The sequence below is a fragment of the Taudactylus pleione genome, unplaced genomic scaffold, assembly GCF_031769625.1.
Source record: "Taudactylus pleione unplaced genomic scaffold, aTauple2 ptg000005l, whole genome shotgun sequence".
Lineage (NCBI taxonomy): Eukaryota > Metazoa > Chordata > Amphibia > Anura > Myobatrachidae > Taudactylus > Taudactylus pleione.
The window spans coordinates 28,683,375-28,699,719 of NW_028284408.1; the positions used below are offsets into that span (position 1 = coordinate 28,683,375).

General features: G+C 44.9%; 1 protein-coding gene across 1 annotated transcript in view; it reads left to right on the top strand.

Annotated features, from left to right (window-relative positions):
- RDH5 (retinol dehydrogenase 5) overlaps positions 1-1,079 on the top strand; it is a 59,901-nt gene extending 58,822 nt beyond the window's left edge. The window contains exon 5 of the mRNA XM_088480529.1: positions 319-1,079. Within this exon, the coding sequence (XP_088336655.1) occupies positions 319-542 (224 nt within the window). The 3' untranslated portion in view covers positions 543-1,079. The remainder of the gene's footprint in view (positions 1-318) is intronic.
- The last annotated feature ends 15,266 nt before the right edge of the window (positions 1,080-16,345 follow it).

Here is a 16,345-nt window from a genome sequence, read left to right on the forward strand (position 1 = left end):
GAGCGTCCATAAGGCCGCTCCACATTTAAATAGGACGGCCCTGTTTCAGAGCGAGCGTTCTGCTCTGAATCAGGGCCCTAGTCCACAGTTCTCAGCCCTATCAGAGTACATACCAGTCTATTCCTCCAAATAAGGTGCTTCCACTGGATCTTGGTCGATTGATCACATACTGTATTACACTTATGGTTTTTTTTTGTGTGTGTACATTTTTGGTCTTGATGTAATAAGTTACTAATGCCTTTTGTCTGTTTAACATCTAATCTGCAATGTTAATTTTCTCCACTTTTAATTTGTCTTTTTGTTTTCTATTATAATTAGATATGAAAGTGCAAAGGCTGATCATGAATTTCATCTGTGATCCTGACATCTCCAAAGTGCCTAAATCCATTGAGCATGCCTTACAAGCCACATACCCACGCACAAGATACAGTCCCGGCTGGGATGCCAAACTGGTCTGGCTACCTGCTTCTTACATGCCAGCTTTCATTGTGGATGCAGTACTTGGCTTTGTTCTTCCCAAACCAGAACAGAGAGTCCGCTAGGACACGTTTTTTTTTTAACTCCCAAATCTAGTTCTTAGGAGGCTTAAACGTCCAATAATAATTGCTGAATAACCTCTTTCAGGCAAAGAACAAAGCCCACTCTGTATAGAAAACATTGTGATCATAACTGAGGCACTAGGAGGTTCTATGCTTAATAAGGATGAATTATAATTTCCTTTGCCTGTATCCTTGTTTATTTAAGTCTCGACTCAGTAGTAAACAAACATACAGACCTATGTGTTATTTGTACAAGCCTACTGAGTTTTGTGGCTAAACCACTGTAAGCTGCTATGATTATGGCATTGCTATGTTAATGACATCAGTTCTGGAGAATAGGCAAAAAAAAGGTCTGACTATAGAGTCACATGACATGCCTATTAGTAATAATCCACATCGGTATATATATATGTATATGTTTCATACACTCAAATAACCAGAGTGGTACGTTTATGTGTAATGGGTAGGAGATTTGTAAATTTACTGGAACATTTCATAGCTGCTACTTTATATGACACATGTATGTAGTGCCTGAAATCATAGCACGCAGATGCATAATTATTTTACTGTTCTTAACTGGCTTTATTGACATATTACTATGTGTGTATGTGTGTGTGCGTGTATGTATGTACGTACTCATAGAGAGAGAAAGAGAGAACTTACAATGTGTGCCTAGCAGGGCCGACTTAAGGACCTAGGACCTCATTCAGAGTCGGTCGAAGCGGCTGCACGGTCGTACGGGAAAAGGGCCGGATATTCAAATGATTCCCTCGCAAGTTGCGTCCCTAAGTTCGGATCGGTAGCTGGCCGACCAAGGGGAGGAAGTGGTCGGAATTAAAAAAAATATGCCCCCTTCTCGTACGCATTGCACGTCATCTCCGGGCATATAAGGATTAATCGAGACCATCGGGAGCCATCGAAACTGGTCGTAGAGCTTAAGGTTGACCATACCCTCTCTTAAGCTCTACGATCATGTCAGTGTAAAAACCTCCCATGTCACATGTGCCATGACGCTACTTTGTTAATTATGCACTCCCATAAACCATATGCACTCCCATAAAACGCCGTTCACATAATTAGGCACGCCTGCGTTCGGATCTCCACTCCCCATTTTCAAGCACCTTCCCCTGTTACCACCTACAAACGCCTCATTCTGTCACTCAAACTACCGACCTGGCTGTGTTTAAGGAGAGAGAAATTTCTGATCGTAGCGGCTAGTTTGCGCACGCGCATTGCGAACTTTACGCATGCACAGTATAGCAAACAACGGTGGCGTACTACCGTGCGGCCGCAACGACCGACTCTGAATGAGTTCCCTAGTGTGGGAAGCGGAGGAGTGATGTCATGTACACCCCATACACTATTTGCCCCAATGTCTCCCCACATACATAAAAGTAGGAAAATAGAAATGTAATTTTAATACTTATGATATCCGGTCATCATCATGAACCTATTGTTAAGTGGGGGCCTGATGCTGTAGTCCCATCTGCCCCATTGTTAATCTGGCCTTGGCGCCTAGCAGACTTCGGAGTCTAACTGTGATGAGGCCTTATAGATAAGGAAAACGTGCCGGTACTAGCTGAGGGAGGAAAGACATAGGTTCCACATCTGTAAATCAGGACAGAACTGGGGGTGAACTTAGGTTTTAAAAGGAGAATTTGGATAATCTAATAGACCTAAGGGGCACTCTTTACTAAACAGCAGTTTTGTTGGGGGTTTGAAACCGTTGCACATCAACATTAGTTTTAACCTCTAAACCACTGGATTTACTGTTGAGAGGTTTGAATACTTATTCTCAGGGTGATGTCCAGCAGTTTGCAAATGGCCAAACCGCCAGCGATTTTGTACAAACTACTGCATAAAAACCACACAAACTCATTGCATCTATTTGGCCAATCGGGAGGTGAAGAATTACAATACACTTATAATGAGGGCAATCATTAAGTATTTAATAAGAAGGCAGATAACCTTAGTAAAGTACATTTATCTCAAGGTTCGTGTTAGAATACATAGTGCTAGTAACTGCTAAGAGAACATTTTTGTTTTGTTGTATCTTTTTTCCATCATGATAATGAAACAGAAGGCTGTTATACCCGACATACTTTGTGAGTGTCATCTTGGAGGTGCCAGTGTCACAGCACTTATTCGGAAGCCAATTTACCAACCATAATCTCTTTGGACTATGGAAGGTAGGTGGAAAACCCATGTGAACACAGCAAGAGCATACAAACTTCACACAGTTATTACTTACTGCTCCAGGGCTTTGAATCAGCAATGCCATCTGCAGTGCCACCAAAAGCTTAATTATTATTATTATTATTATCCTTTATGTATATGGCGCCACAAGTGTTCCACAGTGCCTTACAAAGTACATAAACAAATAAGTGAACAAGAAACCAGTGACATACAGTACAATACAATGCAGGTCAAGGACATGGTTTATACACAATGCTGCATTAGCGATCATAACACTCAAATTAGCAACAGGGCTTAAGCAACAAGTGTCCTTGTGGGGAGTAAAGAGTAGAAGAAAGTACAAGTAAAGAGAAGCACAAGAGGGAAAAGGGCCATGCTCGTGAGAGCTTACTTTCTAAAGGGGAAGGGCAGACAAACAGGTGTGTCACAGATGGGGTAGACAGGGAGGAAGGAGCATGTAGCAGTGGGCTAAAATGAGAGCTGGAAGGCTTTGATGAAGTAGTGGGTCTTGGGAGCCCATTTGAAGATTTGTAGAGAAGTGGAGAGTCTGATATGGAGAAGGAGAGAGTTCCAGAGGTAAGGAGCAGCATGGGCAAAAATCTTGGAGACGGGAGTGGGAGGAAGTTGGCAGGAGAGGCAGCATGCATTTGTTTAGCAAAGAGGGCAGACGGGAGTGTGAAGGGAGATGAGGTCAGAGATGTAAATGGGAGAGGATTGGGTGAGGACTTTGTAAGTGAGTGTAAGAACCTTGAATTGGGTGCTGAAGGGGAAGGGGAGCCAGTGGAGGGCTTGTAAGAGAGGGGAGGCAGATGTAGAATGTTTGGAGAGGAAGATGAGCCAGGCAGTAGCTTTGGGGACAGAGAGAGGTGGGAAGCCAGACAGGAGGAGGGTACAGTAGTCCAATCTGGAGCTGACCAGTGAATGGATGAGGGTTTTAGTAGCATCCTGGAAGAGAAAGAGCCTGATCCTGGAAATATTTTTGAGATGGAAATGGTAGGACTGCGAGAGGTGCTGAATGTGTTGTTTAAAGGAGAGGGAGGAGTCCAGGATAACTCCAAGATAGCGCACTGTAGAAAGTGAGGTTATGTGGGAGGGTGGGAAGATCAGCTCAGTCTTTGACACATTAAGCTTAAGAAAGCTCTGGGACATCGAGGAAGAGATAGCAGAGAGACAGTTGGAGATACGAGCGAGGAAAGAGGGGGAGAGGTCCAGGGAGGAAATGTAGATCTGACTATCATCAGCATAGAGATAATATTGGAGGTCAAAATAGCTGATGAATTCATCTAAAGATGGGGAGAATAGGAGAGGTCCAAGAACAGAACCTTTGGGAACACCTACTGTAAGTGGAAGTGGGGGTGAAGAAAAGTCATGAGAGAAGAGAAGGAATGGTCAGAGAGGTAGGACAGCCAGGAGAGGGAAGTCACGTAGGCCAAGGGAATGGAGGAGAGGGTGGTCCATAGTGCCAACAGCAGCAGAGAGGTCAAGGAGAATAAGCAGAGAGTAGTTGCCCTTGGATTTGGCAGCAAAGAGGTCATTGCTGACTTTCATGATAGCAGTTACAGTGGAGTGGAGAGAACAGAAGCTAGACTAAAAAGGGTCAAGGAGGGAGTGGGAGGAAAGAAAGGCAGTAAGGTGGGTTTTAAACAATACACTTAAGGAGTTTGGAGACAAAAGGGAGGAAAGAGATGGGTCAGTAGTTAGAGAGAGTATTAGAATCAAGGGTAGGTTTTTTAAAACATGAGGGAGATAGGGGCATGTTTGAATGCAGAAGGGACAGTGCCAGATGAGAGGGAGAGATCGGGGAGGTGGGCAAGAAGGGAACAGGCAGAAGGAGAGAGGTAGCAGAGGAGGCATGAAGGGATATGGTCAAGGGGGGAGGTGGAAGGGGGGGACCAGATAAGGGCCATGACTTCCTCTCCAGATATAGGGGAGAATGATGTCAGAGTTGGTAAGATGGATGGTGAGGAGTGGTATGGGAAAAGAGGTGGTGAAGTGCTGAGGGTCTGGTGGGATATGATGTCCTGACGCATGGGGGTAAATTTACTAAGATTCTAGATTGGTTGAGTTTTTTCGTTTTTAAACTCACTTTGCTTTACCAAAACTCGGGTGTGTTTTCCCTTTAACAACTCGCAAATTTACTAAGAAGTGAGTTTAGGTGAAAGTGAGTTTTTCGATGGTGAAGCAGATCGATTTGTTTCCTCCAAATTGTGAGTTTACAAGTGAGTTTAAGGAGGGTGAGATTGCTTACCCGAGATTGCAGTGTTTTCTCTCTTCCAAACTCACCCGAGCAAGCAGCCTGCACATATCAGTGAGATATGTGTAAGCTGCTTGTGTGTTAAGACCTGTAAAAAACAGGTTTAATAATTTAAAAAAATAAAATGACATAAGGTCCCCCCCTAAGGCTAAACGCAGGCGTGCCAGTGCATTTGAATACCGTTACAGGGGCGTGAATAAATTAGCCATTGCTTCACTGCGTGCGATGAGGTTAGCAATTCCTGAGTAAGGTCAAGTGTGCATGAGGCTCCGACTGTACTCGATGTTCCTGATGGTTTCGCAAACTTTCTAAGTATTACGGATGTGAGTAAGGTAAAGTGGGTGTACTTATGTTAGGCTGTGATGGCGATTGCAAACATTAGCATATTTTTGCAGTAAGACTGCGTGCACAATCGCTGCAGCGATCGCATTAACCATACTTACTGAATCAGGCTCAATGTGATAATCTCAAAGTTCAGAAGCCCCAAAGTGTTTAAGGGGCTACGTTTGATGCATAATGGTGCCTCCAGGTATGTGGCTTCCGTCAATGGCAGTGAGATAGACAGGTACGGGAAAGGGATTCAACGGACTGGCCAATTATTTGGCCAAAGATGGGGTAATTAGGATCCCTGCTGTCCGGAGTCGATCAGGGCAGGGAAATAACTTGATCCTTGTGGATGTTCCACAGTTACAAAGAATGTGCAGTCCAATCTATGTGGAGAGTGCGTAATTACTTCTAACCTGACCTCTATGGTACCAGTTAGATGTTGGCATTTTCTGAACTCTTAGGCCAGGCTCCCAGCATATGCTCGGAGCCAGCACAGTATAAACTGAGATTTTCCCTGATATGTTTCTGTCACTCTTCTGGACACAGCCAAAACCAATTAATTTGCATAGGTTCATCTGAATTGATTGAGGTGAGAGACTGTTACCTAAAACACCCATTTCTTACTCTCTCTTGCACCCACTCTCTAAAGCGGAGATCTAAAGCATAAAGAATCAGCTCCTCGGGGCTATTGGGTAAATCTCAAGCTGAAAGTTCATTGTTTATACGAACCGACAGTCCTTGCCAGAAGGTGCAAGTAGAGACTCATTGTTCCATCTCAATTTGGAAACCACAGTCTGATACTGGATAACTTACTGACCGACCATACGATGCCCTTGGCATAACCGCAAAATGTCTGCAGCAGCCAATGTTGTTCTAACATGCTCATCGAAAATTTCTGAAAACTGGATAAGATCTGATTGTAGTCAGATAAAATGAGATCAGACCTTTCCCATAAAGGTGACGCCTAGGCCAGAGCTTGACCAGTGAGTAATGATATAATGTAGGTGATCTTGGTTCTGGCCGTGGCAAAATTCCCAGATTGCAATTGAAAATTAATTCCACACTGATTGAGGAAGCCTCGGAATAACTTGGGATCAATGTCGAAGTTATCAGAAGTGGGGAGAGAGAGTCATGAGGTGGGAAGAGCAGGACTGGATCAATCTTGGTCTGGCTTAGGGAGAGCAGACTGGATACTATCTAGCCATGATGATAGTTCTTGGAGGAACTGCATAACTTGTCCTTGTGTTGTTTCCTGATTGTCCACATGATGAGCCAGACTCTATAGAGTTCCTCCTTTGAGCTTGTTCTCCTGCCGAGTCCATGTGGCCAGAACAAACTGCCAGGATCCTAGAATTGGATGAGCTCGATTCAGGAACCGTCAGGTTGACTTGAGTGTGAATGGAGTGTAGGAAGCTTTGAAGTTTAATGAAACTCCATCTCATGAGGTACAACAGGTGATGAAGGATACTGTGGGTAGACAAACCTCCTGAAAATACTGGCAACACAGAGAAAGTGACCACCACAAGTGAACTGGTGCTCTATGGGGTAGCAGCAGACAGAACTGGTTACTGGAATAGGGCTGAGTATGAATGAGTGAGCCTGGAGCTGGAGGTAGCATGAAGTACTTGTAACCACACTGGGTATTAATTACAGCACTGGGTACTGGTGACAGCACTGGGAGCTGAAACAGCAGTAAATAATGGAGACAGCATTGTAAGCAGGAAACCACGGTGAGTTTGGAGGCAGCACAGTGCTGGAGACAATGTAAAGTACTGCTAGCTAGGACGCACTTAGTCCCTTTAGGCTGCACTGGTCAGGAGAACAGAATAGCAGTCCTGGTTGGTGGCAAGAGTCATGTGACAAGACCAAGATTTTGCTGCCCATACAGTGCTGTCATGGGAGAAAGCACTGCAGGAACGTTAATCACATGGCTGACCATTGGAGATGGCAGTGAAGGAAGCTTGCGGTTGCCCACCAGAGTCTCTATGGCAGCAAAGCAACATCACCGCATCAGGTAACTGAGTCTAGCAGGGCTATATGTGATGCCTAATGAAAGGAACTTGATGTGAATTAGGCACATAGAGAGAAACTATAGTGACCTCCTTACCATCGAGATGGCCAACTAGAATAAGGTAATGGCCAGCATTATCTTCTATTTTGTGAGGTAAGTTAAATGTTACAGAGGCGTGAAACAATACTTTCTCTTTTTCTTGAGGCGATTAAGGGCAGTCGACGGAGTAGGGTCATTCTTATGAATTTTTACAGGTGTACAATTGAAAGTGTTTAGATCTTTGCTTCATTAAGAAGAATATCTGAGTGAACCGTGCTCTTGGATCATGGGGGGAGGGGAGAAAGGAAATATGTCAAACTCGGTGTGGTGCTGGGAAGTAGGGGAGAGAAAAAAGAAGGGGTGGAATTGGGAGGAGGAGGGTGGGAAGGGTATGAGGAGTTGTGTACCTAATCCTGCTGTATTGAGACTAGAAAATGGAGACGGATGCGCTCTCTAAGGAATGTGGGTACAAAGACTTAGGGGGTGATAGGGTGATGGTATAGGTAAAAAACGGGGTGAAGAGAAGGGTAGATGTTGTGTGGTGTTGTGGGGAACAAAATAGACATGGAACGAAATGTTGGGCAAACCGTCTTATGAGAAGATACAATGCTGCTCCGGAATGCCAGTATAATAAATAGTGATGAATGAAATTCACCACTTGTGGACGATGTGCATAAAGGTATATATTGGCTGGGTGCCAATGAAAGGGGTGTATAACTTACTCGGGGGATGTAGGTGGACCCCTTTAGGGGGCTCCTTCAAGTGCGGTTCTGGACCAGCACGTTTCCCCTGCTGGACCTTTGGTCTACAGTCTTTTGGATAGAGCAGTCAGGAAGTCTTAGTAGTACAGGTGTGTGTACCTTGGTACCTTGTGCTGGCGGCGTCCAGCACAGGTGTAGGTAAGGAATGCTTACCTACCGGTAGGGAGCGCTTGCTCGGTAGCAGTATCTTAGAAGCTGGAGGATCCGGGGTGTGTAATCCCCTTGTCCTGGCCTGGACGGGTATGGTGGTCTCTCGGTGTGGAATCTACCTTCTGGGGTGCTTCCTCTGCAATATGACATGACTTTTATTTTTAGCACCCATAAGTTTTCTGTTTTTTATTGACCAAGTCAACAGCAATTTTAAACTCCTGGTAGGATGATTTCGACCACTGGTTCAGATGTTCTTTTGTATTGTTACAAAAGGAGGCAAAATATTGCCTGCTATGGGTGATAATGAAGCCAAAAAGCAAGGCTGCAATGACATTCTACAGGAATTATGCAAATGTAAGCCCAAGTACTGTTTTAGGCTAAACCCACATTTTGGGGGTCATGCTGAAGGGTAAACACAAGATATAGACAAGAGCATAAAAATGTTTACATTTTAACATGCTTTAAAAGGAAAATACATCATTGATAAAAACCTCTACATGTCAGTGTATGGGGGATAATTCTACAAACCTGTGTTCCTCATAAGAAACAGATGTTTTTTAAACTACACACAAAAAAAAAATCAGTTTTCATAAATGTCTCCCACATTGATGCTGCATACTTTAAGCAACGCAAAGATTATGTAAAAAGCATTGTCATAGTTCAGATGCTTTCTGTATAATCATATGAAGAAGAATTCCCTCCTGTGCAGGTATTAGTACTATGCATAGCAGCAATAGGGAGGCAACTTCTTGGCATACTTTCCGACATTGTAGAACAACTTTCCGGGATCAGGCTGGAGAGCTCCTGCAGCAGGCTGGATCGGGGGAGGGCGCGACAGGACTGGTGACCAGTGGCGTAACTAGGGTATTTGGAGCCCAGGGCAAATGTAAAAATGGAGGCCCCCCCCCCCCTATGTGTGCAAAAAAATGGACGTGGCCACTTAAAAATGGGGCGTGTCAACATGACACACCCCTTTATCGTCACTCTGAACATTCCTTTCCATATGCACCTTAACCCCAGTAGTGTCCCTTATACAGTACCCCCAGTATGCAATGTCCCCAGTTGTGGTCCCTCTTATGGAGGCCCATAGTAGTGCCCCTTATACAGTACCTCCAATAGTGGTCCCCCTTATGCAGCCCCCAAATAGTTCCCATTATACAGTACCCCCAGTATGCAATGCCCCCCGTAGTGGTCCCCCTTATGCAGCCCCTCATTAGTTCCCCTTATTCAGTACCCCAGTAGTTTTCTCCCTTATGCAGTGCCCCCCCCTTTGAAGTGCCCCCAGTAGTGGTCCCCCTTATGCAGTGCTGCTTTATATAGTGCCCCCAGCAGTAGTCCCCCCCCTTATGCAGGCCCCCAGCAGTGATCCTCCCTATCCAGTGCCCCCTGTAGTTTTCCTTCCTATTTAGTGCCCCTAGTGGTCCCCCCAATGCAGTGCCCCTAGTAGTAAGCCCCTTAGATAGTGCCCCCAGCAGTAGTCTCTCCCCTTATGCAGTGCCCCCAGTAGTGATTCCCCTTATGCAGGCCCCCAGCAGTGATCCCCCCTATCCAGTGCCCTTTAAACAGTGCCCCCTGTAGTTTTCCTCCCTATTTAGTGCCCCCAGTAGTAGTCCCCTAGTAGTAAGCCCCTTATATAGTGCCCCCAGTAGTAGTCCCCCCCCTCCCGATGCAGTGCCCCCAATAGTAGTCCCCCCCAGTTGTAGTCCCCAGTAGGGCCCTCATCCTGTCACTCAAACTAACGACCTGGCCAAGTTGAAGGAGAGAGAAATTTCCGATCGCAACAGAGCGCCTTAAGATGCACTCGACCGAAAATGGGTGTGTGGCCTCATTACCATAGGCCACACCCCCTAAGTGACGTTATTTGGGGGCGTGCCCGTATGGCACGCCTCCCGTGTAACATCAGGCTGGTGGAGAGCCCAGCACTCCTTCACTAGCTGGGCTTCCCCCAGCCCTTTTCTGGCACTGAATGGATGCCGCGCACAGCATCCATTCAACTACTCTGGGGACCGGTACTGCCACACAGCTGCGGAGGTGGGGGTGCCCAACCTCCTGATTTCACCACCAGCAGGACACTTCATCCCACGGGTGGAACAGCGGGACAGTGCTATCCAGCTGAAATCGGGATGTTGGGAGGGGGTACGCCCTCTATGCAGTGGCACCCCTGTAGGACCCCACTAGTCAAACACGCCAAGATCCGGCCCTGTGTACTACGCATGTGTATGGATAGCACTGCGATAGCTCTGCGATCATGCACACAGATAGAAAGCCATCACAGAGTGAATGATGGGTCGCCAGCGTTTGGGCGTGCATAAATTAGCCACTGCGACGGCATATGCAGGTTGAGTACTCACTGTGTGCGACGAGACTTGCAATTTCTAAACCTGCATGACGGTCCGATGTTACTCACTGTTACCGATGTATACGCAGGACTCCGAGGTATTACGGATGTGAGAAAGCGGTAGTGGGCATCTCTATGCTGGCTGAGTGGTTGCAAACATTAGCATATTTTCACAGCAGAACCGCGTGTGTAATCGCAGCTGCGATCCGTAATGAATCAGGACCACAGATGTGAATGAATGCAGCAATGAAAATGGCAACATGGCACCGGAGAAACTATTGGGTTCAGTTATATGTTCCATGTTTGGCAGATATTCTTACTACACCTTTGTCTGGTGCCAGTAATTACTCCTCTAACAGCGCTGCTCTGAATTATAATAACAAGACTGCAATTTTGCGTCCACTAATAGCCCCACTGCTCATCATGTATTAACTATTAAGTGAGAAGAAAATGGACAAGCAGCTTTAGTTGCCTATGCTATTTGCCAATGGAATAAGATTCTTATGCAATTACATGCTGATGCCTGAAAATAAGGATCTTTAACAATCCAAATTCCTGAGATCAATACAAAGTAAATAGCCTCATATATTCTTATTTACATGGATTACTCCAGGGAATATGGCTTAAAGACACTAATCTGTTATGAAATAACCCACTGTGGCAGGGGTGCATTAAGAGACAGGGGGGCCCATATGCAGTCTCTGCACTGGCCCCCCTCTCTCCAGTGCAGTTGCCGAGCAGACTCTGGTACTGTGCATGTGCAGGTCTATACCATGTTCCCAGTGATTTCTCTACTACACATGCGCAGATCACAGGGAAATTGGTGGTCGCATCACTTTCTAAGAGAGGTAAGTATAATGTATGGGAGCAGGGGTCCTTGTGCACACCCTGCTCCCATTATAGAGAAGTCCATGCACTGTGGCATTTACACAGGCCTTTTCAGCATTATGATACAATTGTTATATAGCTGTAGCCTTACAATTTTCTATTACAAACGTCTTCCATTGGAATATACTTAAAGTAGAACTGAGAATTTACTCTGGACAACATAATGTTTTTATATCTTTCCAATATCTCATAGAGATTTTTTATTTATATATATATATTTTGAGATTTATTAATCTGTACACAATTTGCTCCACTGTGTGTGTGTGTGTGTGTGTGTATGCATATATACCCCAGTTTAGGGGTCTGTCTGTTTGTTCAGGCTAATCTCTTGAACCATTGAACATATTTTGATGGAGTTTTCACTATTCTATACAGCATTGGTCGAGGAAGGTTTAGGTGTATGAAGCATTCATCTGCGACAAAAGGGAGCCAAGCTGTGACGATTTTACTGAAGCAGGTTACAGAAAAAGCTGTTGTGCTGTGTGAGTGACTGACTGCTGCTGCATGGGTGAGGGTTGGGCTCTGATTGGTTCTCTGAGACAGTGAGAGAGATAGCACTGTGCCCTGTTGCTTAGCAGTAGCCTAGAGAGGGGAGGGAGTCAGGGACTGAGCAGGGTCACGTCTGAGGCAGACAGTGAGTGACAACCTTCAGCAAACCCATGAAGATGCCCTGATGCAGACACAGTAGCCAGGGCGGAGCTATGAGGAGGCATAGCTATCAGGAATTAAAAGAAAAAACCATCGGATCACCATTGAATGATTTCTATTTGATGGTGGCAAACATCGGACTGCAATCATCAAATGGTAAAAACACTACTGTCGGAACAAAACCATTGATGGTTTGTAACAATCAGATTCCAATGTCAATCCCTATGCTCAACCTGCAGGCAGACTCCAGCAACCACTCCTCCACAGTGAAGTGCTTCCTCTCCAACGTGATGTTCCCACTCAGCAGCACACCCTCATAAACAGCGCTGTTTTCAGACGGGGCAACACAATGAGGAAGCAAAATAGGAAGGCCAGAAAATACAGGGTACATTATGCGAAGAGGATATTGCTCATTGCCATGGTTCCGTAGCTGGGAAGGGGTGCGCATGGAGGCTGTGGAAATATGCACAGGTGCCCCAGCCTCGAGGACATGCTGCTGATAATATTTACAGAAGCTGCAATATGGTGAGATGGAATTGGTCCCATGCAAAGCCGGGATGGTTCGCTAGTATATATAGACATAGAACAGAAAAACAAGAAGGTACTCAAAAGGGCATATACAATTGGGCGCGTGATTTAGCGAGTTAAAAACCTTGCGCACCTCGCACCCAATTCTGGAATACAGCAGGTATGCGCGCTCCCGCTACCCACGGTATTCAATTAAAAAAATAGTGGTCGCGGGGTTTTCAGCTCTGAAAACCCCGCAACGCGTAAAATAATAAAAAAAACCCACCTACCTGGCAGGGGGTCTCCGCGGCTCCCAGTGGCTTCCCCTCTCTCTTCTTACTGGAGAGGGGGCTGCTGGGAGTCCCAGGGGCTGATGGGAGGAGCAATGGCTCCTGGGAGATGTAGTTCTCCCAGCTCCCATTCTGGGGGGGCCACACACCGCATCGGGGGTCACATACACTTACACATACATACACCACACGCACTGACATACTCACCCTGCTGCAGAAGAGCCGGCTCCCGACGCTGGATGCAGAAGAAGATGCAGAAGACAGCGCTGAGGAAGGTGAGTAATTAAGGACTAATTAAGCTAAATGGATATTTCCAATTGCTTAATTAGTCCTCAGGGTGGGTGCCACGGTGGTGTCAGAGCAAGTCCTGGTGTATTTTCCTAAAATCATCGATTTTAGGAAAAAACACGCTTGCTCAGGAGGTGCGGGGAAAAAAACCTCCCGATGCGTGCTTTTTAAAAAACCACGCACCTAATAGAATAGCAAAAACCTGCACCTACAGGAAAAACCTCGCAGGTGCGGGTTTTTTGATATTCTCTCACACAATTGAATATGCCCCATAGTGTAGTAAATAAAACACCAAATTGTGAACATAAGGTGAGTATTGTAATACTTTTATCCAAATATGTGTATGCTTATTTATTTATTTATTTATTTATTAACAGTTTCTTATATAGCGCAGCATATTCCGTTGCGCTTTACAATTGGAAACATTGATAGAACAAAACAGGGTAATAACAGACAGACATAGAGGTAAGACGGCCCTGCTTGCAAGCTTACAATCTATAGGGAAACAGGCATTGATACACAAGGATAGGTGCTATATATATTGCAATTTGGTCTGGCCAGAATGCAGAGTTTCTTGGTGGGCTGCATGATCCAGTCACACAGGAATGTCGGCAAAATGTCAGGAGTATGTAAAAGAAAGACAATATGTGAGGTTATGTGTGGACTGTGAGAGGGGATGTGATAAGACATGGAAGCTATGAAGGTTATGTGGTCGGTTCTGGAATCTGATAAGCTTGTCTGAAGAGGTGAGTTTTCAGGGAACGCTTGAAGGATTGAAGAGTAGAGGTAAGTCTTATTGTGTGTGGTAAGGCATTCCATAGAGTGGGTGCAGCCCGAAGAAAGTCCTGTAACCGTAAATGGGAGCAAGTAATGCGTGGGGATGAGAGACGCAGTTCTTGTGCTGAGCGGAGAGGTCGGGTTGGGAGATATTTTGAGATGAGTGAAGAGATGTATGTTGGTGTAATTCGGTTAATGGCCTTATGTGTAAGTAATAGTATTTTGTATTGAATACGGTAGAAAACTGGCAAACAATGGAGGGACTGACAGAGCGGGGCAGCAGACGATGAACGTTTGGCAAGGAAGATAAGCCTCGCAGCTGCATTCATAATGGATTGTAATGGCGATAGCCTGTTTTTGGGAAGACCAGTAAGGAGACTATTGCAATAGTCAATGCGGGAAATAATGAGTGCATGGATTAGAGTTTTTGCAGTGTCTTGTGTGAGATATGGTCGAATTTTGTATATGTTTTTTAGATGTATGTAACATAATTTTGAGACAGATTGAATGTGGGGAACAAAGGACAATTCAGAATCAAGGATGACACCAAGGCAGCGAGCTTGTGGGGTGGGGTGGATTGTTGAGTTATCAACAGTGATAAAGAGATCAGATTGGTAACTGTTATTGGCCGGTGGAAATATAATTAATTCTGTTTTAGAAATATTAAGTTTCAGGTAGCGACATGACATCCAAGATGAAATGGCAGAAATACATTCAGTGACACGGACCAATACAGATGGTGATAAATCTGGAGAGGATAGGTAGATTTGAGTATCATCCGCATACAGATGGTATTGAAATCCAAAAGAGTGGATTAGTTTGCCAAGAGAGGTGGTATAGATTGAGAATAGCAAAGGACCTAAGACAGAGCCTTGCGGTACTCCAACTGATAGAGGTAGCGAAGAGGAGGCAGAATCAGAAAAACGAACAGAAAAAGAGCGATCAGATAGGTAGGAAGAGAACCAAGAAAGGGCTGTGTCCTTAAGACCTAGGGATTGTAATGTTTGTACGAGAAGAGAGTGGTCAACAGTGTCAAAAGCAGCAGAGAGATCTAGAAGAATTAGAAGTGAGTAATGGCCTTTAGCTTATCTCAATATCAATCCACTCAGAGTAATGGTACACTCAGATGAAGATTTTTCTTAGGGCACTTTGCCATCCACTTTTAATAATCTCCAAATATTATTATTATTATCCTTTATATGGCGCCACAAGTGTTCCGCAGCGCCTTACATAGTACATAGAACTAACAAGTGAACAAGAAACAAGTACCTTACAGTACATTACAGTGCAGGACAAGTACACAATTTATATACATTGCTGCAATAGCAGTTAGACACTCACAATAAGCTGCCTGAGTTGGCAGTCACGTGTTAGGTGCCCTTATGGGGAGAAAAGAGTTGAAGAAAATGTAAAAGAGAAGCACATGAGGGAAGAGGTCCCTGCTCATGAGAGCTTACATTCTAAAGGGGAGGGGCAGACAGACAGGCGTGACACAGAAATATATGTGACACCCCTAAAGTGATCACTACCTTATTTCTAGAATATGTAGATATTTATTTTATAAATGTGCACTATATATATAATTAAAAAAGAATGTTAAGGCTGGGTACACGCCTAAAGATTTTCTATCCAACCATCCAACTAGTTGATTGGTTGGAATGAAAATCTGGTAAGGTATGAAAGCAAATGACAATCAGCAATTTGCTCCCAAATGCCGGAAAATGGACAAAAACTGTTGTTTGAACAAATTGTTTAGATCAAACATTTAACAAACTTGTCTGAACGTCCATTTTCATCTGTTTTCTGGCATTTAGGAGCAAATTGCTGATCATCAGTTACTCCCATACATTACCAGATTTTCATTCCAACCAATCAACTAGTTGGATGGTTGGACAGAAAATCTTTAGGTGTGTACCCATCTTAATTCATCTATGTACACGGGGATAAATCATCAAGGATTCTGGTTAATCTATACTGTAACTGTGCTAGTTGGTATATCTATATATAGTTGTCAGAGGTAAAAATGTCCCATTTTTTGGATATGGGCCACCCCCTCATAGAGGGAGAAATGGAGCATGCTGCCCACTCCGGACATAGGGAGCCAGCGGGCGTGCGGGGGCACAGAACAGGCCAGCCACCACAGAGGGAGACCTTTTTTCCCCTAGACTTACATAGGTGGCCAGTGGAGAGAGCGGCGCGTGCGGTCAGCTGACCAGCATGCAACCACCAATATAAAAGAGACTCCCGCAGGGGCTGTTGGGAGAGTGTTGCCTGAGGTAAAAGGAGTTGGGACTTATCGGAGTGTGTTGGGGGAAAAGCCATTGCTGGGACC